Source organism: Fusarium oxysporum, chromosome 5, assembly GCF_000149955.1.
Source record: "Fusarium oxysporum f. sp. lycopersici 4287 chromosome 5, whole genome shotgun sequence".
In the NCBI taxonomy this organism is placed as follows: Eukaryota; Fungi; Ascomycota; class Sordariomycetes; order Hypocreales; family Nectriaceae; genus Fusarium; species Fusarium oxysporum.
In genome coordinates, this window is record NC_030990.1 from 880106 (window position 1) to 901595 (window position 21490).

At 49.1% G+C, this 21490-nt stretch overlaps 10 protein-coding genes across 11 annotated transcripts; 5 read left to right on the forward strand and 5 right to left on the reverse strand.

The window, feature by feature from the left end:
• The first annotated feature begins 15 nt into the window (after positions 1-15).
• Positions 16-885, forward strand: FOXG_18095 (uncharacterized protein). Its single transcript, XM_018398144.1, has one exon. It carries the CDS (start codon positions 278-280, stop codon positions 662-664), a length of 387 nt encoding a protein of 128 aa, XP_018234107.1. The 5' UTR covers positions 16-277; the 3' UTR covers positions 665-885.
• Positions 886-928: 43 nt separating this feature from the next.
• On the reverse strand, positions 929-2614 carry FOXG_01406 (uncharacterized protein). Its single transcript, XM_018378221.1, has 2 exons — positions 1659-2614; positions 929-1610 (listed from the first exon to the last, which is right to left on the reverse strand). The coding sequence occupies exon 1, from the start codon at positions 2531-2533 to the stop codon at positions 1838-1840; it is 696 nt and encodes a 231-aa protein (XP_018234108.1). The 5' UTR covers positions 2534-2614; the 3' UTR covers positions 929-1610; positions 1659-1837.
• A 198-nt stretch (positions 2615-2812) lies between these two features.
• On the forward strand, positions 2813-3949 carry FOXG_18096 (uncharacterized protein; the record flags this gene model as incomplete). The annotated part of the gene is made up of 1 exon (XM_018398145.1): positions 2813-3949. The coding sequence occupies one exon, from the start codon at positions 2813-2815 to the stop codon at positions 3521-3523; it is 711 nt and encodes a 236-aa protein (XP_018234109.1). The 3' UTR covers positions 3524-3949.
• Position 3950: 1 nt separating this feature from the next.
• On the forward strand, positions 3951-4601 carry FOXG_01407 (uncharacterized protein; the record flags this gene model as incomplete). The annotated part of the gene is made up of 1 exon (XM_018378222.1): positions 3951-4601. The coding sequence occupies one exon, from the start codon at positions 3951-3953 to the stop codon at positions 4527-4529; it is 579 nt and encodes a 192-aa protein (XP_018234110.1). The 3' UTR covers positions 4530-4601.
• A 1556-nt stretch (positions 4602-6157) lies between these two features.
• Positions 6158-7890, reverse strand: FOXG_01408 (enoyl-CoA hydratase). Of its 2 annotated transcripts, XM_018378224.1 has the most exons (7): positions 7522-7890; positions 7179-7464; positions 6994-7124; positions 6910-6939; positions 6745-6861; positions 6499-6676; positions 6158-6446 (listed from the first exon to the last, which is right to left on the reverse strand). In XM_018378224.1, the coding sequence occupies exons 2-7, from the start codon at positions 7375-7377 to the stop codon at positions 6343-6345; spliced, it is 759 nt and encodes a 252-aa protein (XP_018234112.1). In that variant the 5' UTR covers positions 7378-7464; positions 7522-7890; the 3' UTR covers positions 6158-6342. The 2 variants fall into 2 exon arrangements, with proteins under 2 accessions (XP_018234112.1, XP_018234111.1); XM_018378223.1 differs by having other exon boundaries at positions 7179-7890.
• A 455-nt stretch (positions 7891-8345) lies between these two features.
• On the forward strand, positions 8346-11604 carry FOXG_18097 (nonribosomal peptide synthetase; the record flags this gene model as incomplete). The annotated part of the gene is made up of 8 exons (XM_018398146.1): positions 8346-8675; positions 8723-8906; positions 8960-9094; positions 9141-9223; positions 9277-9380; positions 9429-9713; positions 9760-9853; positions 9904-11604. 8 exons carry the CDS (start codon positions 8346-8348, stop codon positions 11602-11604), a joined length of 2916 nt encoding a protein of 971 aa, XP_018234113.1.
• Positions 11605-12005: 401 nt separating this feature from the next.
• On the forward strand, positions 12006-13138 carry FOXG_01412 (uncharacterized protein; the record flags this gene model as incomplete). Its single annotated transcript, XM_018378225.1, has 5 exons — positions 12006-12226; positions 12278-12317; positions 12375-12499; positions 12552-13051; positions 13107-13138. 5 exons carry the CDS (start codon positions 12006-12008, stop codon positions 13136-13138), a joined length of 918 nt encoding a protein of 305 aa, XP_018234114.1.
• On the reverse strand, positions 13131-14785 carry FOXG_01413 (40S ribosomal protein S1). The gene is made up of 5 exons (XM_018378226.1): positions 14613-14785; positions 14467-14551; positions 14385-14410; positions 13809-14310; positions 13131-13751 (listed from the first exon to the last, which is right to left on the reverse strand). Exons 1-5 carry the CDS (start codon positions 14624-14626, stop codon positions 13608-13610), a joined length of 771 nt encoding a protein of 256 aa, XP_018234115.1. The 5' UTR covers positions 14627-14785; the 3' UTR covers positions 13131-13607.
• Positions 14786-14959: 174 nt separating this feature from the next.
• Positions 14960-16737, reverse strand: FOXG_01414 (uncharacterized protein). Its single transcript, XM_018378227.1, has 2 exons — positions 15771-16737; positions 14960-15719 (listed from the first exon to the last, which is right to left on the reverse strand). Exon 1 carries the CDS (start codon positions 16358-16360, stop codon positions 15935-15937), a length of 426 nt encoding a protein of 141 aa, XP_018234116.1. The 5' UTR covers positions 16361-16737; the 3' UTR covers positions 14960-15719; positions 15771-15934.
• Positions 16738-18112: 1375 nt separating this feature from the next.
• Positions 18113-21280, reverse strand: FOXG_18098 (GTP cyclohydrolase II). The gene is made up of 17 exons (XM_018398147.1): positions 20842-21280; positions 20658-20784; positions 20406-20497; positions 20214-20353; positions 20118-20161; positions 20025-20062; positions 19907-19976; positions 19818-19857; positions 19712-19767; positions 19540-19665; positions 19334-19489; positions 19277-19280; positions 19043-19205; positions 18959-18988; positions 18815-18900; positions 18670-18739; positions 18113-18612 (listed from the first exon to the last, which is right to left on the reverse strand). The coding sequence occupies exons 1-17, from the start codon at positions 21132-21134 to the stop codon at positions 18600-18602; spliced, it is 1548 nt and encodes a 515-aa protein (XP_018234117.1). The 5' UTR covers positions 21135-21280; the 3' UTR covers positions 18113-18599.
• Between the last annotated feature and the right edge of the window lie 210 nt (positions 21281-21490).

Sequence of the window (21490 nt, forward strand, 5' to 3'; positions counted from 1 at the left end):
AGGTTGGTCGTGGTGGAGAAGGTTGGAGGAAACCAATCCAAAAACCACAACCCTCACCTCTATCGATATTGGAAATATGAACACATGGTGCGGTTCTTCAAAGGAGTTACTTCCACGACTATGAATTCAGTGCCCAGCCCGTCTTCCAGAGCTGGTTTGTCTGTATTTCTGCTCATTGGACCCTCCGGTGCTCTCATGCTCGCCGATCTTTATCGAGTATGTCGATGAGAACGAGCTAGGAGAAGCAACAGCGTCTCAAAGCAGATTAGCCAGCAAGATGGTCACAAGAATACGTGAAGCGAGCGCAAGAGAACTATCCGATCTAGCAAAAGTATCAACGCCAAGTCACAACCTAACAAACATGACGGCACCTCAGATGACACATTTCCATCATGCAGTAAACGAAGCAACTATTCTTACAGAGCCATGGACTATCATCCTCATCAGGGCATTTGCCAAGGCGGCTATGATATTAATACACGAAGCGAATGATTTCTTGGAGTTTGGGCTGACTACACCGGCCAACACTGGTCATGATTTTCAGGAGAGTATGCGTCGTGCACAAGATTGTGTAAAGGGCTTGTGGATATTAGGCAAGAAATCTGATATGGCGAGGAGGTCGGCAGATACCCTGGTTACCGCGATGAAGAAGTTGAAAGTATAATGATGTTGTGTGGACCTATCTGACATCCCAGAACTTAAGTAAGATATTAGATGATATTTGTTAAGACTTGTCATTTCCGTATTGGCCCCTAAGACTCTGAGTTGATGGACAGATATTATCCTTAGGTTCAGCTCCCTTTCTTGTAATTGGTACGAGAGACCAGCAATAGATGCACCCACTGCATTGCCGTACTTGGCATACAGGGCAACTCGCATTGAGATTAACGTTGTGCCATCCACATCCACAATTACAGCACTGCCACTGGCTTACTCCGCCTCTTTGTCGTCCTGGGTTACTGCTGCTGCCTGCAAAGCTTTCCCATGCCGATTGAGTGTGCCCTCCCGAGCGAGCCCTCTTTCCTATTGAAAAGTAGTCGGATGTTCTCATGGATGTACCAGATTGTTCGTCGGGCCCCGAAGTGGAACTTGCTACGCTCTCCTTCTGGTCTTTATTCAGTGAAGTGAGGTCTTCATTATTGAGGGTTCCAACTTCTTGTGTTGTAGGGTCCAACCCATCCATTCCGGTTTCTCTGCTGGGCTGTAACGGCGTTTCTTCTGTCACGGTAAGGCCGCGGGGAATAGCAAAGAGTGCAAGCTGCTTCTGATGCTTGCTGATGTGGCTTTGGTATAATTCCATGCTCCTTAGGCGTTACTTACACAGTGGGCATGCTGTCTTTTCAGGGATCTCAGTCTTGTTGACGGTCCTAATCTGGACGAGATCCTCGATTTCAGAAGGCTCCTTCTCGCCCCCGTGTGTTTGGCAATGTTCTCTGCATTTAGATCTTGAAGTGGTCTTCAGGCTACATCCAAAAGGACAAACAAAGACTGTCCAATGTTCTTGGAGAACGTGGTTCATCCAATCCCTCCGGCGAGCATAGCTATGATGAGGCATGGAACAGTTGTGTTCCAAGCAAAGGTATGGCTGCAGGTCCCTATACACATGCTCTCTTGAAACAGTCAGCTCATATCTATGTGATTTATCAGATGTCGCCTACTTCCAGGTTTTGGTAGACAATCCCCTCGTCATCTTGTTGCAGAAAGGGCATCGAAATGGACCCCCATCCGCGGCTTTCTGTGGCAAGTGAGGAATTTGGTGAGCTCGCAAATCTTCCGAGGCTATATACGAGGTTTCGGAGGAGTTCTCGTCATAGATCTCCTCTTGTTCGCTTCCCTGTCAGTTCAAGTCTTCGAGATCAAGCTCGTTGAAGAGGGTCTCCAGTGTTGGCTCATCTGCTGGTGGGCCTCCTGAGGGGTAGGAGCTCAGCTCTGTCGAATCTTGGCCCTGAAATAGTTTTCGCCTAGCCGAGATGTCCTTCCCAAGACGCTCTGCTATAACCTTGTCGACCGCAGGGTACTTCGAGCGAACGTGCTGAACATCGAAGGGCTCATAAGGTGATGTTTCATCCGTGATTCTGCCATCAGCCAATGGTTCTCTCAATGTCGCACCAAGATACGAGAGATTGCCAATAGCATTGGCTATATGAGCCAGAACCTGCTCCATCTCTGTTTCTGGAGAACTGTCTAGTGATTCCCTCTCATCTTCTGATTGTGAATCCTCCTCGTCGTTTATCTGATCCCAGGGTACCTGATCCCCAACTGTGATTGCGTGAGCATCTTCAAGTAATCTCTGAATGTGGCTCAGAAGCCGGATGGCTTGGATCTTGACACGTGTGTTGTTCTGTAATTTCTGATCAAGTGTGTGCGCTCCAGCATTTCTCTTCCATCGAGTGAATCGGCTCTGTTCGTTCTTTAATCGGGCAAGTTCATCAGATTTTACAATATTAGCGACAGCCGGGTTTTCCAGTTGTAGATTCAGGACTTCAAACCCTCTAGTGCAGTCTTTTGCGAGTTGATCGATACTGTTGGACATTTTAGGGAAGTATCACCATGGAAACATTCGTGTTGTAGAGACATGAGTCCATGCTGAGAAGTGAAGAGACTTAAGCTTCGGTGCTCTGCACTGCCAATGTGCAAACATACCTCCTCACAATATGCATGCACCAATATTGTTCTTGCACTTTCAACCCCTCATTTATACCCAACTCATTCATACCCAAGCAACCATCTATGACCTCTCGGCTGAATATCAAAGTATCGTCAAGATATACTGTCAACGCCTGGATCAAGGTCTTTTGGTGCCTTCAGAGCAATGTCTGGTCTTGAAATTGCAGGCCTTATTCTGGGGGCGATACCAGTCGCGATTGAAACACTCAAAATAGGGAGCCAAGGGATAGCGGTACTCCGACGAAGCCGCAGATACGATTATGAACTGGAGAGGTTGAGCAACAAGCTCGAAAATGAACGGGTGAGGCTTGAAGATGTGTGTGAGAAAGTTCTCGTCGATCTTGTGCCTCACTCACGAATAGAGGACTTGATCCAACACCCCGGTCGCCTCTTCGATGATGACCCGGAACTCAAAGCCAAACTTCGAAGACGGTTGTGGAAAGGCTGTGATCTCTTCGATCAAACATTGAGAGAGATCAATGCTACCATGAACGAGGCTATAAACAGTATAAGTATCCAGATCCGAGATGAGTCGAACGTTAGACGATCACTCAGGCACTCGTTCCTCGACGGCTTACTATCTCGGATCAATGAGGGAGTTTCGGTCCTCGAACAGCTTATGAATAGGAGCATACAGCTCGATTCAGCCAGGAAGATACGCTTCCAAGGCAAATTCCTGTGCTACATGCGAAGCATAGCATCTGAGCTCTTTGCAGCCTTACAAGCAGGATTTTGCTGTCCATGCGAGCATCACCCTGGTTTACAGTTGGAGAAACGGACATCGGATATTGTTCCAGATGATATAAAGCATGACAGTCTCATCACAGGCGCCGAATTTCGTCTCTCTCTCGTATAAAGAACCCGGTGCGAGCCCTGCCGCTCCATCCAGCCATGATACAAAATGGTCGGATGTATTGGTCAAACCAACGCCTGCAGCGCGCTCGTACGCCATGGCACAAACCTTACGTTCGAAATTCGAAAAGCGCTTCCAATCATCAGGATCGATTAGGCATTCGCCACTCAAGGGAGGCCCTTTTCCAACACCCACTGACTCAACTCAGCCTCCAGACACCTCACAAGAAATCGAGATGGCAGCACGCGAGGAACATGAGCAAGCGACCAAGATCTTAGACCTTTGCGAAAATATAAGACAGCCCTTTGTACGAGCATCAGAAAATTGCTTTGGGCTTATATTCAGCACGTCACTTCCAAAAAAAAAAAAACATGCATATGATGTGTACCCGATCGTTGCGAGCAAATACAGAGAACGGTCCGACAGAACCATGACATCGTTGAATGAAGTCCTTCGACAAAATCAACGACACATGATCCTATCAGAACAAGACAGACTGAAGCTGGCCGTCCTTGTTACTTCTAGTCTTCTTCAGCTTTATGAGGGTTCATGGATGCCGAAAGTCATTCGCAGCCAAGACATTTACTTGATCCAAGGCCCAGATGACCCCATCTGCGATCGTTTCTTTGTCTTGCAGAGCTTGCCGCAGGTGAAGGAAATCGTTAAAGAAGAGCATCAAGAGTTAACTTCGATGAGGAACCAAACGTTATTTTATTTGGGTGTTCTTCTGATGGAGCTTGCTTTCGGGAAACCAATTGAACTCCTTCGAAGCGAGCGAGACAAGTCAAGTATCGGCTCTCAATTCTTTACAGACTATAGAACTGCAAAGCGATTGGTAGACCAAGTCACTAGTTTTGTTGGGCCAAGTTATGGGAGTGCAGTCTCACGATATATCGATGGCGAGTTTCACAGCAGCGAAGTTGGGCTAGAGGACACCAACCTGTCTCACGATGTTTACACTGGAGTCGTGATGCTTTTGGAGAAGAGCATTGGAGAGTCGCTTGTCTAATTCAGCACAGAATTGAACCAAAACAGAAAGAAGCAACATTCTGTGCATCAATTTGCTCTTTTCAATTTGCTCTTATCAATTGCTATGCCTGACATCCATCTCATCAATATTTACACCAGGCCACTGCAGGGTAGTTCAGTATGTGTGTGAGATGAGAGTGACCAACTCGATACTTGACAAAAAACAAGGCAAGTGCCCTCAAATGCATAAAAAGGTTATGAATGACGAATCAAGACTGAGTCAGTCTCTGGTTGAGCTGAGAAAGTGAGCAATGTCTCGAGTTTCTTTGACTGATCGACCAGGATCAACCCCCTTGACCCATATTTACTTTTTCCTACAGACAACATCGATCAAGGTCAACAACACATCCTTGTGGTAAATCTCGCACGAGTCTCAGATCCTGCACTCGTTGAATCAATTACTCACTTCAACTGACACGATACATCTCACTTTTTTGCTTCTACAGGCATTCTACAGGGGTTGTCCTCGGCCGAACACTCGGTCTGTCTCGTCAACTCACCTCTCTCTGTCTGTGTGCAGATCTCTCGCCCTTGTTCGCCTCCTCATCTGCCTAGTACGAGCATATCATGGAATCCGTATCCACGGTACTGGCTGAGTGATAGCTGAGACACGGGCTAAGTATCATAATGACAAGTGATCAAGGGGGTATATCCCGACATTCAGGTCGTCAACTGAGACTTCTCTGTGGATCCCTCCCTTTTGCCGACGAGAACTATCTAGCCTCATGTTTCTTCTACTCTGAGTGAAAAATAAACCACATACAGTCGTGAGAGTACGACAGTTTCGGGCCAAGATAAAAGCAAAGGCTTGGAAAGAGTTGAGGCGAGGTTTGAGAAAAGAAGCCACTCAACCCTTTTGGCGCGGGTCCATCCACTGCTAAGCCTTGCTAATACCCTCTCAGGCATGCTCATGCCCATGTTAAGCTGAAGTTGAAGACTATCTCCAAGACTAGGGATCTTTTGACGCTGATGACAAGTTGACATGCCGAATACTCACGACATCCAAAAGCAAAGAGGCATCCCAACGATCAGCTATCACATATCGTCCTCATCACGGGATGAGATAGTTCTCTGATCGACGATCAAATGACGATTAACCCATGACAACTTGAAGATTCCTGTGAAACTTGGTCACTGACATAGTCACTGTAGGGATAGTCATGAGCCTTGTAGACTCCTACATCGCTCAAGTTGCTGGCAGACACATGCAAGTTCTCTCCACGGAAGAACAGCGTCCCATCCCTCGCTCATCTCATGTTTCCAGAAAGACAGCATTGAAACAGAGACAAGATCTTCCCATTCCTAAACGCCAGTTCACCAAGCTCTGGCGCGTGGCAAACAGAGGCCGAAAAGCGACGGGTCTCGGAATGCCTCACCAACTGTCTTCAGATCCCCTTTATTGACAATCTCAGCACAGTATTGCCCGATAATCACTTTCACATAGTTTCTTCTCAAACTGTAAGCTTGGCATGAGCACATTAGATGCAGTTATTCTGGCGGGATCAAGGTCCGTCGCCGAACATCAAGCTCTTGTCTCACTCCACTGACCACTGACGACCTGGGGGAGCTTCCGATAGGGCGAGCCAGTAAGCGACAAGGGAAAGGGATGCAAGTAATATATAGGTCATATAATTCCACCACCATTGCTACAGAAGGGAACAAGTGACAGCTATTCGTTGGTATGCAGGAGCTCAAGCAACCTGATATTGCTCCACCAGAACCATGATGACGAAGACTTAGCTAGTGATGCCAGACAAAAATCATCTACTGAAACTAGACTTCTGGTTAACAAGTTACCGTCGTAGAAAGGCTTCAACCCTTGTTGCTTTTTCCTCCGTCCCAAAAGCAAAGTAATACAAGCTCCTCTCAAATGCGTCATCGCGACATGAATCATCAGCTGCAGACCATTAGCTTCAGTCCACAATATGAGACAAAGGATGTCAACAAACCTCGGCATATAGCTTCCTTAGCCAATTGAACGGCAACACCACCACGAGCTGCAACCTGCGCAGCAGCATCGATAGTCTTGTCCAATACTTGCCCATCCTTAAACATGTCGCAGACCAGCCCACAAGACAAAGCTTCTTCACTCGAGACCGGCGTTCCAAGCAAGATGGCTTTCATGGCCTGGTTTAAGTTAGTGAACAAAGTCAGTCTCGGCGCCTCATCTCGAGCACGTGTATCATGAAGCATACTCTGAACTTGCCCAAGGCAGACGTGAGCCGTTGAGTGCCTCCCGCTCCGGGGATGAGACCGAGATTCACCTCGGGGAGCACAAACTTTGCACGTGGCGATGCATAGATCAAGTCACACTGGTGCATGTTAGTTACTGGCTATTTGCCGTTGTGTGGTAGTCTCACCATCATGGCAAGCTCAAAACCACCTCCAAGCTATCACGAGTTGTTAGTTACCAGCTTTACCGCAAAGTCTGGAAGAGATCATACTGCGGGCCCATCTACTGCTGCTAGAATAGGCTTTCTCACAGCAGCCATGCCATGGCACAGATCTTCCAGGTAACGACAAGATCTTGCTGCTTCTGCATCCATCGTTGATATCTCCTTGATATCGGCACCAGCTGTCAAGCAGATCAACAAACTGCCAAGAAAACGTGGTTCGGAACTTAACTCACCCGAGAAGCAAGAACCGCGTCCAGTTACGACAATGACTTTGGTGTTTGAGTCAGCCGAGACTCGAGATAGAGCTCCAAGTAACTCGGTGATCATGGCTTTTGAGAGTGCATTGCGCTTCTCTGAGCGGTTGAGTGTGATCACTGACACCCCTGGTGCGTGCGCGGGAGAGTCAACAATGATGAGACTGGCATCTGACATGATGAATAATGACGTTGGAAGAAGAGATGATTAAACGAAGAGTAGAGCTGTGAACTGGTTGATAGTGTCAGGAAGTGACAGACAGGTCTTCAACCCTGATTAGTTGAGTATCTTTTATGCCAAAAGGACGCGCCATCAACTCACCAAGTTGAGTCGAGTTGACAGCACAATCATCAAAGACACTCTTGGCACCACCAAAAAGCCACAGACTATGTATATCTTCACGGCATCTTCACACACCCCGAATTGCAGGGCGGGAATGGATCTCCAAGACATGTCCGTCATAATCGATAGCCCTGGCCAAGGGTCCACTGCCACTTAAGATTGACTGACAGGTTCCGGTTTCCAAGGTGTGGTCGAGTACCACGACTAAGATCCAGCCCATCGGATTCAGGCAAGGTAGTATTGAAGGAATACCCCAGAAGCCGGTTCCTCAATGTGAAAAGCGATTTATCGGTACCTGAATTGCGGACCCTTGTCCGGATCCCCCTTGGCGTGCACATGTCTCATCGCCCGTCACATTCCTTTCTTGACCGGGCTGCCCCGTCCCACATTCTTCCGTACCCCGGGGCCGGCTCCGTATAACTAAGACCCCCGGGCGGGTGTGAGAGGAATGCAGAAGCAATTATGACAATCTGGGTCCGCCGTCCCCTCCGGGGCGTGAGTTCGAACCCAAGTTGCTGTGGAAATCAGGGCAACCTCCATATCTCGCGACGACGTCAACCCCCAATGGGGACATGTCAAGGGACGATTGATTGATCAAAGACCGATAATGATGAGTATGGACATCTCAGAAGACAAAGATGAAACATTCTTTCCAGGGCGGGTGCCACCTTTGCCACGCCGTTGAAAATATATAAGCCCGTCCGTTGTTATCTCAGGGTCAACTCAACGGTCAACAACAGACATCAACAATCCCCATTGTCTCTTCCTCACCTTAATTCACTCTTGAAGGAGCCCTCTTCACAATGGCCGTCGTCAGCCCGCTGCAGGGACATTCCCTGCACGAGTCTGCTCTTCAACTTGGCCAAGGGGACTGTGTCGAGCCTCCATTCCCAACAGTCACTTCAGCATTCTACCACCATGCAAGAACTTCCCCAGACACCATAGCTCTTCGTGACCTCCCAGAATCACCAAAGGAGCTGACGTATGGACAGCTTTCAAGACGAGCTCAAGAGTTGGCTGCACAGCTCATTGCTCAAGGTGTCTGTCCTGACTCGCGGGTCCCCCTTGTTGCTAAAAGGGGACTGGACATGATCATTGGTATCTGGGCAATCCTTTCATGCGGAGCTCAATATGTTCCTCTCGATGGAGGTGTCGTTTCCCGATGAAACCATTCGTCGAGTCCTTGAGCAGGCTGGCGGTGGGCGTCGTCCTTTGTCTGTCTTCAACAAAGCACCGTATCATCTCCCAACATCCCAACCAGACTGTGGTTGTTATTGACGAAATAAAAACGAGCCCTGTCGAGAAAGACGTCCATATCGACCTTGCAACTCCAGAGTCCGGCTGTTACGTGATATATACATCAGGTAAGTCAACACAGAGCTCAATGTCTCGGAGTGCCCTTCTCACAAGGAGATAGGAACAACGGGAGAGCCCAAGGGCGTCGACATCACTCACAGAAATGTCGCCAATCTTGTGTGCCTGGCCCCGGGGAATCTGGGGGTAGCAGCTGGCACTTGCGTTGGCTCAGTCCTCAACATAAGTTTCGACATGGGTGAGTTTCTCGTATCCAAGATGTTTCCAATTCTGACCCGACTCAGCGGCATGGGAAGTCTTTGTTTGTCTATGCAATGGAGGAACACTCGTTCTCCGCGGTTCCAATTGGGAGCCAACTCTCCAACAGGTTTGCGACGACTTTATCACTCTATTCCTAGGCTCCAACTTACACGGAAATAGATTGATGTCCTCATCTGCACACCAACAATCCTCTCCAAATACCATCCTACACAATATCCCAGGATCAAAACAGTGGCCACAGCCGGCGAACCAACTACAAGAGGGTGAGTACTCAGCTGAGCATAGCTTCCAACAGTTACTGACTGGCGTAGTCTTGCCGATTTGTGGGCAAATCACGGCACATATTGGAACTGCTGCGGCCCTACCGAAACAACGATCGTAAATACTATGCATCAACATGTCGTTGGACAAGAATTATCAATCGGTCGACCGACTCCTAATAACAGAGTATATATCCTCAACGGCCTAGGTGAACCCGTACCTATGGGTGCCACGGGAGTGATGTGGGCAGGCGGCCGTGGAGTTTCTAGAGGCTATATCGGCCTTGATGAAAAGACGGCGGAGAGATACAAGCCAGATCCATTTGCCAATGACGGGTAAGATATCTCGCTTGGTTAGACTGTGCCAGAGCTGACAGTCCAGATCAACGATATACAACACTGGCGACCTTTGCCGCTGGAGACCTGATGGTTCAGTCGATATTCTCGGCCGAGTTGACGATCAAGTCAAAGTAAAGGTACATCAAAAGTCCCTTCATGCATTCGCCATGATCTGACCTCAATTCAGGGTTTCCGCGTGGAGCTAGACGGCATCTCAGCATCCCTAGCTTCGGCCCCAGGCGTGTCTCGGGCGGCAGCGCTGCTGATCGACGGAGAGATACATGGATTTACCACCCCACGCCGATGCGATGCAACCACCACCATTAAGCATGTACAGCAACACCAGCCCTACTATGCCATTCCTACACACCTCCACCTCCTCGATGAGTTACCCTCAACACCAAATGGAAAAGTCGACAAGGGAAAGCTCAAGGCACTGGCCTTGGCGAAGCAGAGTGTTGCAACGCAACCATACGAGAAAGAAGGGGTCCAGGACAGCCACGTCGAACTCAAGTCCCAATCGTCGATGTCCTCTCTGTCGACTCTGACCGAGAAGATTGATCTTGAGCGCGGTCTGCCTGATAAGACGATGGCACGACCCCTCAGAGGTCTAAGACATAGGATCTTCATCGTCTACCGCACCCTGTTCAGTCTCATAGGATTACTAAACTTGGCAGCATTGATCTGCATGATCGCTCTGCAGCTCAAGTCAGAATGGCTTGGTATCATCACTGCCATTAACCTTGTAATCGCAGTACTTGTACGACAAGATACGGTGATCAACATCCTGTATACCATCTTCTGCTCAGTACCAAAGCATTTGCCGCTCGGAATCAGAAAACGCTGTGCCAAGATATATCACCTGGGTGGTGTGCACTCCGGTGCGGGAGTCTGTGCCACGGCATGGCTGGTTATCTCGACGGTACGTGGAACAATCTGCAATGCAGGTTTCTGCGAGGGTCACGCGATTGGGTCCTTGGCGACACAGGTCGTATCGTGGTTTCTATGCGGGCTGTTATGTTCCATGGTGGCTACTGCATGGCCCTCTTTCCGGAAGCAATACCACAACTTCTTTGAGCGTTTCCATCGTTTTGCCGGTTGGACATCATTGGGTCTATTTTGGGCTCGGACAATTCTGGCGATCAACGACTCCCGGCCTCAACACCAAGAACTAGGGATTGCCACCGTTAAGACTCCAGACTTCTGGCTCTTGGTGGTGGCCACACTCAGCATTGCCTCTTCATGGTTTTTCCTGCGCAAGGTTCCCGTTGAGGCCGAAGTGCTTTCTGACCATGCAGTCCGCCTGCATTTCGACTATACTGTTCCCGTGAATGGTAGTTTCACCCGCTTATCACGACGACCCTTGATCGAATGGCACTCTTTTGCAACCATCCCCAATCCGCAGGCTAATCAACATGCTAAGGGTTACTCGTTGGTTGTCTCCAATGCCGGCGACTGGACTCGTTCTTGCATACAAAACCCTCCCAGTTCCATCTGGGTACGTGGTGTGCCGACATGTGGTGTGATGCGTATCGCAACTCTCTTCAACCGAATCGTCGTTGTCGCCACAGGATCCGGGATTGGACCGCTACTAGGCCACATTGTCCATCAGTCATGCCCTACACAGCTGATTTGGTCTACATCACGACCAGAAGAGTCGTTCGGCAAAGAGCTTGTTGGCCAGGTTCGAGACGCTATTCCGGACGCGGTTATCTGGAATACGAAGACTCAAGGCCGACCAGACCTTGTGCGAATGGGCTATAACCTAGCCAAAAGTTTCGATGCCGAAGCTGTGATAATAATAGCCAACGAGAAGATCACTAAGAAGGTCGTGTACGGCCTGGAGACGCGCGGCGTGCCAGCTTATGGTGCCATCTGGGACAGCTAAGCCGTCCAACCATACATTCTCTTTTCACCAACATATTTCCTTGAACATGTTTCTCCAATTTTGTACACTCTCATACCTTGTCTTTCCTGTTGATCTTTTTTTGAGCGACTGACTAGACCATATACTGAATTTCGGTCTATTGTTTTTGGAGTTGTTGTTTCTTTCAATCTCTTTCTTGGTCCAAGTTGTATGCGATATTGTGTTTTTTTCTCACTGTCCTAAGTTATTGGCAAGCTCAAAAGTTGAAGAAGGAAGGGTGACATCATGGTGCTTGAAGATTAGATATGCAAGTATGCAGTAAAACGGTGCGAATCGACCTAGCTTTACCCAAAATGGCAATTTTAAGATCTACGTAATTGGCTCTTTGCTCAACAACTTCAAGATTTGCCGTGTGAGGAACCATGTTGTCTTTGCGAAGGATAGCTACGACTGCAGTCCCGGTGGTTGGGCACCAGGGTCTACGGGCTGCAGTTTCAAGCACGAGATTTTACTCCCAGGCTGTTGGGCCATTGGTTTACGATTTGCATGAACCCTCACAACCAAAATATGACAAGAGAAACTCTCCAATTTTGTTCCTCCACGGACTTTTCGGATCAAAGAAGAATAACCGGGCTATAAGCAAGTCAGTTGGCCATTCGTTGATCCATGAGAACTAGAACTAATATGAGGATAGAGCTTTGGCCCGAGATCTGGGAAGATATGTTTATGCTTTGGTAAGTAAACGGTCAACGGTTCTGAAAGGTTGATAGAAACTCAATATCAGTTCACAGGATCTCAGAAACCATGGCGAGTCACCTCACAGCAACAAACATGATTACAGTGCCATGGCCCAGGATGTAGCTGAGTTCATCGAGGGTCATGGTCTGAAGGAAACAACTCTCATTGGACACTCAATGTGAGTAGCCGTTGCTTCACAGTAGTCAACACGAACAAACTGACAAACCTAGGGGAGCCAAAACTTCAATGGCTCTTGCACTCCGCTCTCCCGAACTCGTAGCTGATATTGTGGCGGTCGACAATGCCCCCGTGGACGTCTCACTCAGCAGAGACTTCCCCAAGTACGTCCGTGCCATGAAGAAGATCCAGGAAGCCGGTGTCACGCGCCAAGCCGAAGCCGACAAGATCCTCAGCGAGTATGAGGAGTCGCTGCCCATTCGACAGTTCCTTCTCGGCAACATGTACCTCCCTGATGGCGAAAAGGTGCGCAAGTTCCGCATCCCTCTCGACACTCTTGGTAAGGCACTGGACAACCTCGGAGATTTTCCTTACAAGAACCCCAATGAGGTCCGGTTTGTGAAACCGGCTCTGTTCGTTCGAGGTACCCAGAGCAAGTATGTTCCCGACGACGTGCTACCTCTGATTGGCCAGTTCTTCCCCAAGTTTCGACTTGTTGATATTGATGCTGGTCACTGGCTCATTTCAGAGCAACCTGAAGCGTTCAGACAAGGTGAGTGCCCGATGGATGCAGTGAGAGTTTTCGGATAGGCACTAACAGTCGATAGCTGTCGTCGAGTTTCTTCAAAAGTCCGAGTGACGCAGGTGAATTGAGTATCATGGGTCTTGTCCCACTAATTGGGGCGAATGTTGGACAATATTTTCGTCGCCTCTGTAATATTACCCTACGTTCAATAGATAGAGATACACTGAATATTAGAATTCATGCACACAATATTGGGCACCTTGGAGTGGCACTGTAATGTTGGGTAGATAGGGTATCAGCTCTGAATTCTTCTACGGCTCTCATCTCAAAACGTCCCTCACGACCAGCGTCAAGTCACCACAGCATCCAATGTCGTGACAAGCAAGTCACACGTCATAAATCATTCGCCGTGTTGACCGAACGTTTTTTTTACCATTCATTCAAAGGAACATGAACCCAATCCCCGGAGCTCCTCTTGTGATGCTACGCCATTTGCGATGACCGAAACAATTTGGTAGGGATGAGTTTATTAGCCGCGAGGCCCCTATTGCCTACCCCGCGCCAACCTGCCAAAATAATCCTTTTAAACCTCCTCCAGGACACGCTCCTTGAACTCCCGCTCAACCTTCTGGCCCTGGTCATCAGTGCCAGACTCGCCGTGCAGAGCCATCAAGGCACCAAGGTCGAACTTGGGGGCCTTAAGCAGCTTAACCTTTCGGATGTGGACCTGGGAAGTGTTAGACCTACAAATTCATCTGTGACCGAGGACAAAGATTCTACTCACGTTCTGGAGAGGGTAGATGCCCTGGGTGGACTTCTCAATCTCGCGGCCAATGACCTCGGGAATGAGCTTGGAGGTAAGCTGGGTGAGGGTGCAGCTTGAGGCCTCACGCTGGATGATGTCGGTCATCTTGCGTCGGATGGCCCGAATCTGAGAAGAGGCAGCGTAGGTGGTCTTCTTGACCTGGTTGGGTCGTCGCTTGGTGAAAGCGATGGCGAAGAGGCGGATGAGGTAGTCGTCGGTAGTCTTGACAGTGACGTTGGCCTCAATGAGGGTCTGCCACTTTCGCACCAGGGATCGGAGCTTGTCGGAGGTGAAGTCGAGGCCGTGGAAAGCAGTCAAGCAGTTCTTGCCCTGGACCTCATCGACACGGAGGCGGACCTTGCGGAAAGAGTGGTCCTCATCCTTCTGGAGATCGGCGAGAGAGACCTCGAGGATACGGCCCTTGAGAGCGTCGTTGGCGTTCTTGAGACCGGTGGTTCGGTTCACGAGGGTCTTGCCGACACTGCAAATTTGTTAATCTCCCATGTCCCACAAACTTTTTTTTTTTTGCAGATTCGTCTCGCGGTCGTCACTCACTCTCGAACGTTGAAGGGGTTAGGGGCCTTTAAAAATCGAGTTAGCCGGGAGTTGATGTTGTGCGCGTTTCGAGATAACCAACCTTGATTGAGTACCAGTCCTTACGGGAGAAGGGGTCGACTGTCTTCTTCTTGAGGCCCTTCTTGCCCTTGGAGAGTCTCTTGTTCCTGAAATAACGCGTAAGCCCATTGTATTCATCACAAGCTGGTCGTCGTGGGTGATGCTCACTTTCCAACCGCCATGTTTGCTGGCTTGTGTGTGAACCGTTGGAGAGATGGTACTGGTAAGAGAGTGGTTGGAGGGGCGAAATAATTTCAATCTTTGTGTGCAGCAGCTTAGGTCTAAGCGACGAATTGATCGAAAAATCGCGGTCCAATTGTTCTTCCGGCGCTAAAGCTTTGTGGGATCGAAAAATAATGGATCGCAGGGCAAGAGCGTCCACATCACGTGCCTTCCTCGAAATTTCACTCTTTAGGGTACGTACTCGGGGCTAGCCACAGCCTAGGTAGCCAGCCAGCCACAGCCACAATGATCTCTTCTCAAGTCTGAGCTACCTTAGCCCGCGTGGACGACTCGTCCTACCAAGACTTTCTGCTTACGATGAATGCTGTCATTTGAGTCTCTATTCAAGGAACCGACAGGCAACGTATGTCATAGTTTATGCTGTTTTATCACATTTGACAACCAAGATCTATTACAACTTATGAATTATGGTATGTTTTAGGGAGATGTATATAATTTTTATCTGTTTTCTTTGTGTTTTAGCAGACCTCGTCCAACTGGATCTAAGCGTCTTGCTTTCTGTCAATGGGTCCTGAGATTCACCCAGACCGTTCTGTTCTGTTGTTGGACCCCCTTCACTCCACCTTTTCAGAGGTGCAGCTATTCCTCATTCATTCATCGTGTACAGCTCGATTTCAGCGTCCGCTTCTCTTCTACCAAGAAGCCTTTCACCTCTATCCACCCAGCCTAGTCCTAGGGCGCAATCAGCCAGCCACAACCTCGTTTATTCCAGTCTCATATTGGTAAAAGGCCGGTGTGGTTGTTGGTTGACGATGCGTTTCTGATCCCTTGGTTCCAATGGCCTCGCTGTCACTTGCTCCTCTTTGAGCCGTCAGCGAAGGCCTTTGCTGTCTCGTCGACAGTGTGGCCGTGCTGGATGAGCGACTGTTGTTGTCGCCCTGTCGTAGTCATGTTGTTTTCCTTTTTCGGTTTGAGGCCATTTGGTTCCTCTCACCCTCTTTCCCGTCACATCTCAGTCATCAGAGTCCTTATTCATATCCTCTTGGTTGTCCCTGTTCCATTCCTCAAAGCTAGGAAAGCTAAAGTAATAGCCTTGACTGATGTTAGTATCGACTGGTATAAATATGTTGGTGTGAGACATACCAGATGGTGAGTCGACCATCACGACGGACTGAGTTCCTGGGCTGCTGGAGGGTGAATGCTCTCGGTCATCACGGCAGATTGAGATGGGCTCGGCGTGGCGTGAGACTGGACCTGGAGTCGAGGCTTCTGGAGATGGCGAGTAGACGGCAACACGGTTGAGAAGATCAGTCGCTCTTTGTGGTGAGCTCGGGCCCAGCGAATGAGCCTCTGATGGCATTTGAAGCAGTGATTGAAGGTTCCGTTGCACTAGAGCGAAGAAGTCGTGGTCTTGTGCGGTTGGAGTTTGTGTTTGAGGACGATGATGACGACGAGTCTCGCCTATGAGCTCTCACCGCGCTTCGACTGTCTCGTATGTAAGAGGCCATTGTGTATATCAGATGTGTTGATTGTTGAAGGTTGCAAGTTGTATGTGCATTAAAATAGGTAAGTTGGAAAGATGGTTTCACATTTGAGAAGAATAACAAGAAAGTGAAAGAGACTTTGGATGGACGGGAAGAGCTGGCAGTAGCTCGAATATGTATGTACATAGAGACAAATATCAAGGCATCCACATCCACATCCACACACATCAACCACCTCCTTGTGTACATGTGGTAGAGCTACCACGGCTGCGGTTAGACCAAGCGGGTAAGCTAAGTAAGGTAATGAACAAGGGTGCCATTGCATTGGGGACGTGTGCGTGCGCGTGCGCTGCACAGCAAGTCATCATTACAGTAACAACAAGCTTTGGAGTTGGCCGACATGGGTACCGTTCCCTCTCCGAGCCTCTGTACAGGTACCATCACGATCTTTCATAACCTCCATCGGTGAGTAGACTTGACCCTTGTATTCGGCCGTTCAGAGGTTAGAGTCTTTGGCATCACGCAACGATGGGTCCTCTATTCGTGTTCGAAAAAGGCCGCAGTCCAGGTACCAGACCAGACTCATATTCTCAGAATAGTAAGAGAGTCTTTTTTTTTTTTTTTCTGCTTGCCACTTGTCGGCTCATCGCTGCATCTGGTTGCCAACACCAACCCATCTTCCACTCGCTGGTCTTGGTGCGTGTCTCCTGGTGTATGGCCCAGAATCCTGGTCTTTGTCCCCCTGGGCCTTTTTGGCTAGGGACGCGGGCCCCGGGGACTGCAGGCGGGTTTCCCGTGCAGGCATATGCGGGGGTCTCCAAGCCTGTAAAGCCAGTGATGACTCGCCCTGACGAGGCACTCGTCTATTCGGGCCCAGCGTACGTGGATGGTGGAATGGGTTGACCTAGGGCACTTCTGGCGGTAAGGCAAAATTATGGGAATACCTGTCGGAGCTACTGTCGCATTGCTACCCAACAGGTCGTCAAGATGCATACCGCTTAGGAAGACGAAACGCTCTATTGTTTGTTTTCCTTGGAATGGGATCAAACTTGAGGATTGGCATTGCATCTGAGTGAACTCTATATGTTATGTACTGCATCGATCGAAAGACGCGTCCATGACACTACCAACCCTCGCTTGGATACTAACTAGAACGAAAAGCCATCCGTTAGGCCAAGGCTCTCTAGCGTATCGGTCTCCTTTTTGATGGTGTATAGTCGAGAGCGTTTCTGGATGGGGGCTGGATCTTTGAATGTGGGTTGGGTTACAAGCAAGCAGAATGATGGATGTGTGATGCGATGCCATTTAAGAACGGAAAATCATTCACCATGATGAGCATTCTGTTAGACAATCATTACCTTGACCATCACCTATGGATGGCCTCGTACCTGATGAACATGAATGAACCATGGCCAAGATCATTGATGTACACGTTAATCACCCGGGGCAATTAATCCACCCAGTTCGGCAATAAACATGGCACAACATGGAACTGCATGGCATGGCATGGCACGGCAGCAGAGCATAGCATAGCATAGCATGGTGATGGATCGTTGATCGTCTTCTCGGGCCGGGGTAAGCAACCTTCGGAGGTTTTCTTTTGATAGCAACAGAGTCAATTCAAGGCGACTGAGTTATCTACCTTAGGTACCTTACCTAGGTAGTTATCATTAATCTCTTCCGCCTCGTGCATCGCATCGCATTTGACTGACCCCTTGCCCTTGCCCTTGGCTCATGCTCATGCTCATGCTCATGGCCACAAGACGTGCTCTACACGTGTACAGACATAGACAGAAGCGACTCCATCCTCACACATACAATCATACATGGGGGTGCCTTATCATGCCGTACCGTACAAGGTTAAGGTTGTATCGGTGTTCGGTAAATGCTCCTTTAGTCGGATACGGTGTCGGAGTCAGAAAATATGCAATTACAACTCATTAAAAACGGTCCTTGTGACTTGTGACCGCCTCACCGATTCCATTCGGAACAATCTACGGACGGGCCTCGAAAGGTGGATTTAATTCATTCGGTACTATCCTGGCCATCCCCTTACTAGTAGGGTAGGCTTCCATTCCGAGTTCCACTCACTATCCAGTGTCAGTCACTCTACATCTTCAAATCTTGCAACCTCTACAGCATGCACAACCTTGCTAGCAACTCCCTCCCGGACGCGCTTAAACTCGAAAACGGATGCTCCCAACGGCCTTCTCTCACTGTCTCCAACCCATCAACTGCCCTGTATGACCTGCCACCTTGACCGGGTACCTCGTTCGGGACACTCAGCCCCAACACCACGGATGAATGGTACCGTGGCATCGTCGCCATCGTATGGATTCTGAGCAATCATCATCCTTCCCCCACGCAAAACGGCTCAGACCGACCTGCAGTAACCTGCAAACTTGGGAAGCTGCTGACGCACCCCGCGACGCTCAGCGCCACGTCCCTACTGTACATACAGCTTGAGCCCGTATCTATCCGGTTTCGTTTAATGATCGAAGCTGCCACAGTCATCAGTCTTTGCTCCGAACAGCACAATTGGATTGGATAGTACTCACTCTTCCCATATTCTTCCCTGGACCGCCTGGAGCTCTTCGGTAGTCATACGTTTACCAGTGGTAAAGTAGCCTTCATCTCCGTTAGTTTCCGCCTTGTTTATAGAGCTGGGGCCTCATCTCGTCTGCCGGCTCTCATTTCACTTACCAGCTGTAATTTTGGCGTCAATTTCGACTCGCGAGTCAGCGGGTATCAGTTCTTCTGGAAGCTCGACCCTCTCATGAATGGGGATCCTAGGACCATGTTAATCTCGCATCAAAAATTAACAAGACCGACTCATCATCAGCTTACCCTTGTCCGACAATCGCATCATGCTTCATGCTAGAGATATGTCAGCTGTCAATTCCTCGACGTGCTCGACTCTCAGGCGCTCACTTGCTCATGCTAAGCATCCTGTCAATCTTCTTGATGCCCAGCCAGTGCAGGATATCCGGCATGAGAGCCTGGAATCGCATGTCTTTGACACCTGCAATGTTCTCGGTCCTCTTGAAATAGTCTGATGCGCGATCGGCTCCGCGTTTACGCGCGTTGTAGACCACTACCCCAGAATTAGTACCCCAGATCTACACGACGGCTGCTTCTCCGAATCTTGAGGGATTTCATCCTTACAATACTGGGGAAAATAGTTAGATTTGCTTCTGTGGGTTGTGATCAAGCAGCACTTACCTTGGTGACCTCTCCCAACGCACGGCCTTCCTTTCTGAAGTAGATGACAACACCACTGCCACCATTCTGAGCCTCTTTGACGGCTTCCTCGATACCAAAGATCAAGTAAGGACGACAAGTGCAGATATCAGATCCGAACACGTCGCTGCCGTTGCACTGCAGAACACGGTGAGTTCGGGGTCTTGCAGAAAGTCGGGGAATCATACCTCGTCGTGAATTCGCAGAGACAGTCGAACCGATTCATCCGACATCTTGGCTGGATCTCCGAAGCAGTACACAGTGAGACCACCAATCGGAGGAAGGAATACTTTGATGTCTCCGCGGGTGATAAGCTAGAACGTGTTAGCAGTGAGATCTTCCAGCACAAAGCTTACTTACCTCTGGGTAACTTCCTCCTGTGTGCTCAAACAGGGAACGTCGTAGGGTGGCCTCGTCTTTGTCGCGTTAGTGGTTATACACCATCAAGCAATGGCTGTATACTTACCAATACCGAATCGCTCTGCCACACCGGGGAGGTACCAGACCTAGAGTGTGAGGTTAAACTTGCTTTGACTGCTTGTGTTGGGGACATACTGGTTCAACAGCAAACTTGGTGACAGCCAGTTCACCCTGATCATTCAGGCAAACCTTGCCATCGGGTACCCTACAAAGGTCAGCTTGTATTACGAAAATAACGGAAGAGCGAACTCACAGTCGGCCGGCCTTGACACTCTCGGCAAGTTCAGGAAGCTGATAAGAAGGTTAGCGACAGCCGTTCCATCTCCCAGTCCATCCAGACACCGACCTTCATATGAGCCTTGGTGATGGCAATGGTCGGTCGAATATCGACTAATGAAGCCATCAGTAACGCCGTTTTATCAATTGGTATCACAATCCATACCGTTGTCCTTCTCTATGGTGTCCTTGAACAGCCAAGGAGCGAGATGTCCCCAGGGGTCCATGGCAACAATCTTCTTGGGGTCTCCCCATTGAGGGAAAGGACCAATGTTCGCCGCCGGCTCGGTGTTGGTGAAGTCGGGACTGTGAATACGCCGTTAGTTATGGATTTTTGGATTGGAGACAAAGGACATACCGGTGGTCGGCGTTCAGTTCGTTGCTGGCCACGGCGAGGGCATAGTAGATCGAGTACGAACCACCACTAACAACTTGTTTAGCATGGTTTCCCTCGAAATGAACGGTGATTGATAACTCACTGGGCTAAATAACACGGTTAACGAATGGACACATCAGTAAAAGGGGACATAACAAACCTCCAACAGCTAAACGCAAGTTACGAAAGTCAGTAACACTAACTAACACACATGCATCACAGACACAGACGGACGGACGAACCATTACGACGTCGAATAGTAGAAGCAGCCCTTGAAACTACGATAGGGCCACGCTTAACAGGGTCTTGATTTCCCCAGTCCATGGGCAAAGGATTAATTCCAATCTGCTTGGGGTAAGTCCTAGTTACCTTGTGTGAGCGAACGGTGTTAGTGGAGCTTGTATACAGGAATCCTCACGTCAGAATAATACGCGATGTGAATCCTTGCTGCTGGCGCTGTTCGGATGAGGGAAGCGCAGGAGCTTTCAATTTGTCTCCAGAGGCAGCAGGAACCTCTACTGAAGGCGTTCCACCCTCATTGTCATCTTCACGAGAACCTGGCTCAAGGATGGTGTTCTTGCCAACATCTCCACCTGATTCTTCGATCGATCTACCAGAAAGCGATTCGACCGCGTTCACTAGAAGAGCCTGCGTGCGCTGAATCTCCTGTAGAGCTTCCAGCATGCTGGATTGCTGGTCGTCAGATGCCATGATGATGGCAGTAGACGTAAACGTGGGGTTGAGTGCGGATCTCTAGGGTAGACTGTATTGCGAGTGTGAGGTTGCGATATATGTCGCAGAGAAGTCGATATGATACAGTTCAAGAAAAGAAAGAGAAAGAGAGTTTACTTTTTCAGAAAGAAAGGAAAAGAAAAACATGGAGAGTGACCGGAACAATAGGAAGAGCGGTCGGGGAAAGCCATCCATGGTGACACATGCCTTACAACGGGGTCGTCATGAACAGGGGGAGCTGTAGCACATCCCCAACCTCCAAGGACTTCAGATAGTACATAAATTGTAGATATCAAGATCCGTATCACCCTAACTGTGCTACTCTAACCTTATAT

Excerpts from the sequence above, each read along its gene's own strand:
- FOXG_18095 (XM_018398144.1), top strand. The coding sequence starts at position 278 with ATGGTCACAAGAATACGTGAAGCGAGCGCAAGAGAACTATCCGATCTA.
- FOXG_01406 (XM_018378221.1), bottom strand. The coding sequence starts at position 2,533 with ATGTCCAACAGTATCGATCAACTCGCAAAAGACTGCACTAGAGGGTTT.
- FOXG_01408 (XM_018378224.1), bottom strand. The coding sequence starts at position 7,377 with ATGTCAGATGCCAGTCTCATCATTGTTGACTCTCCCGCGCACGCACCA. Across the intron at positions 6,862-6,909 it reads GTTTTGAGCTTGCCATGATG|TGTGACTTGATCTATGCATC; the intron begins GTGAGACTACCA and ends AACATGCACCAG. Across the intron at positions 6,447-6,498 it reads TAAGGAAGCTATATGCCGAG|CTGATGATTCATGTCGCGAT; the intron begins GTTTGTTGACAT and ends AATGGTCTGCAG.
- FOXG_01413 (XM_018378226.1), bottom strand. Across the intron at positions 14,311-14,384 it reads AACCCCTTCAACGTTCGAGA|TGTCGGCAAGACCCTCGTGA; the intron begins GTGAGTGACGAC and ends ACAAATTTGCAG. Across the intron at positions 13,752-13,808 it reads GCATCTACCCTCTCCAGAAC|GTCCACATCCGAAAGGTTAA; the intron begins GTGAGTAGAATC and ends AACACTTCCCAG.
- FOXG_01414 (XM_018378227.1), bottom strand. The coding sequence starts at position 16,360 with ATGTACACAAGGAGGTGGTTGATGTGTGTGGATGTGGATGTGGATGCC.
- FOXG_18098 (XM_018398147.1), bottom strand. The coding sequence starts at position 21,134 with ATGGCATCTGACGACCAGCAATCCAGCATGCTGGAAGCTCTACAGGAG. Across the intron at positions 19,666-19,711 it reads CAGGAGGAAGTTACCCAGAG|CTTATCACCCGCGGAGACAT; the intron begins GTAAGTAAGCTT and ends AACACGTTCTAG. Across the intron at positions 19,490-19,539 it reads CTCTGCGAATTCACGACGAG|TGCAACGGCAGCGACGTGTT; the intron begins GTATGATTCCCC and ends CGTGTTCTGCAG.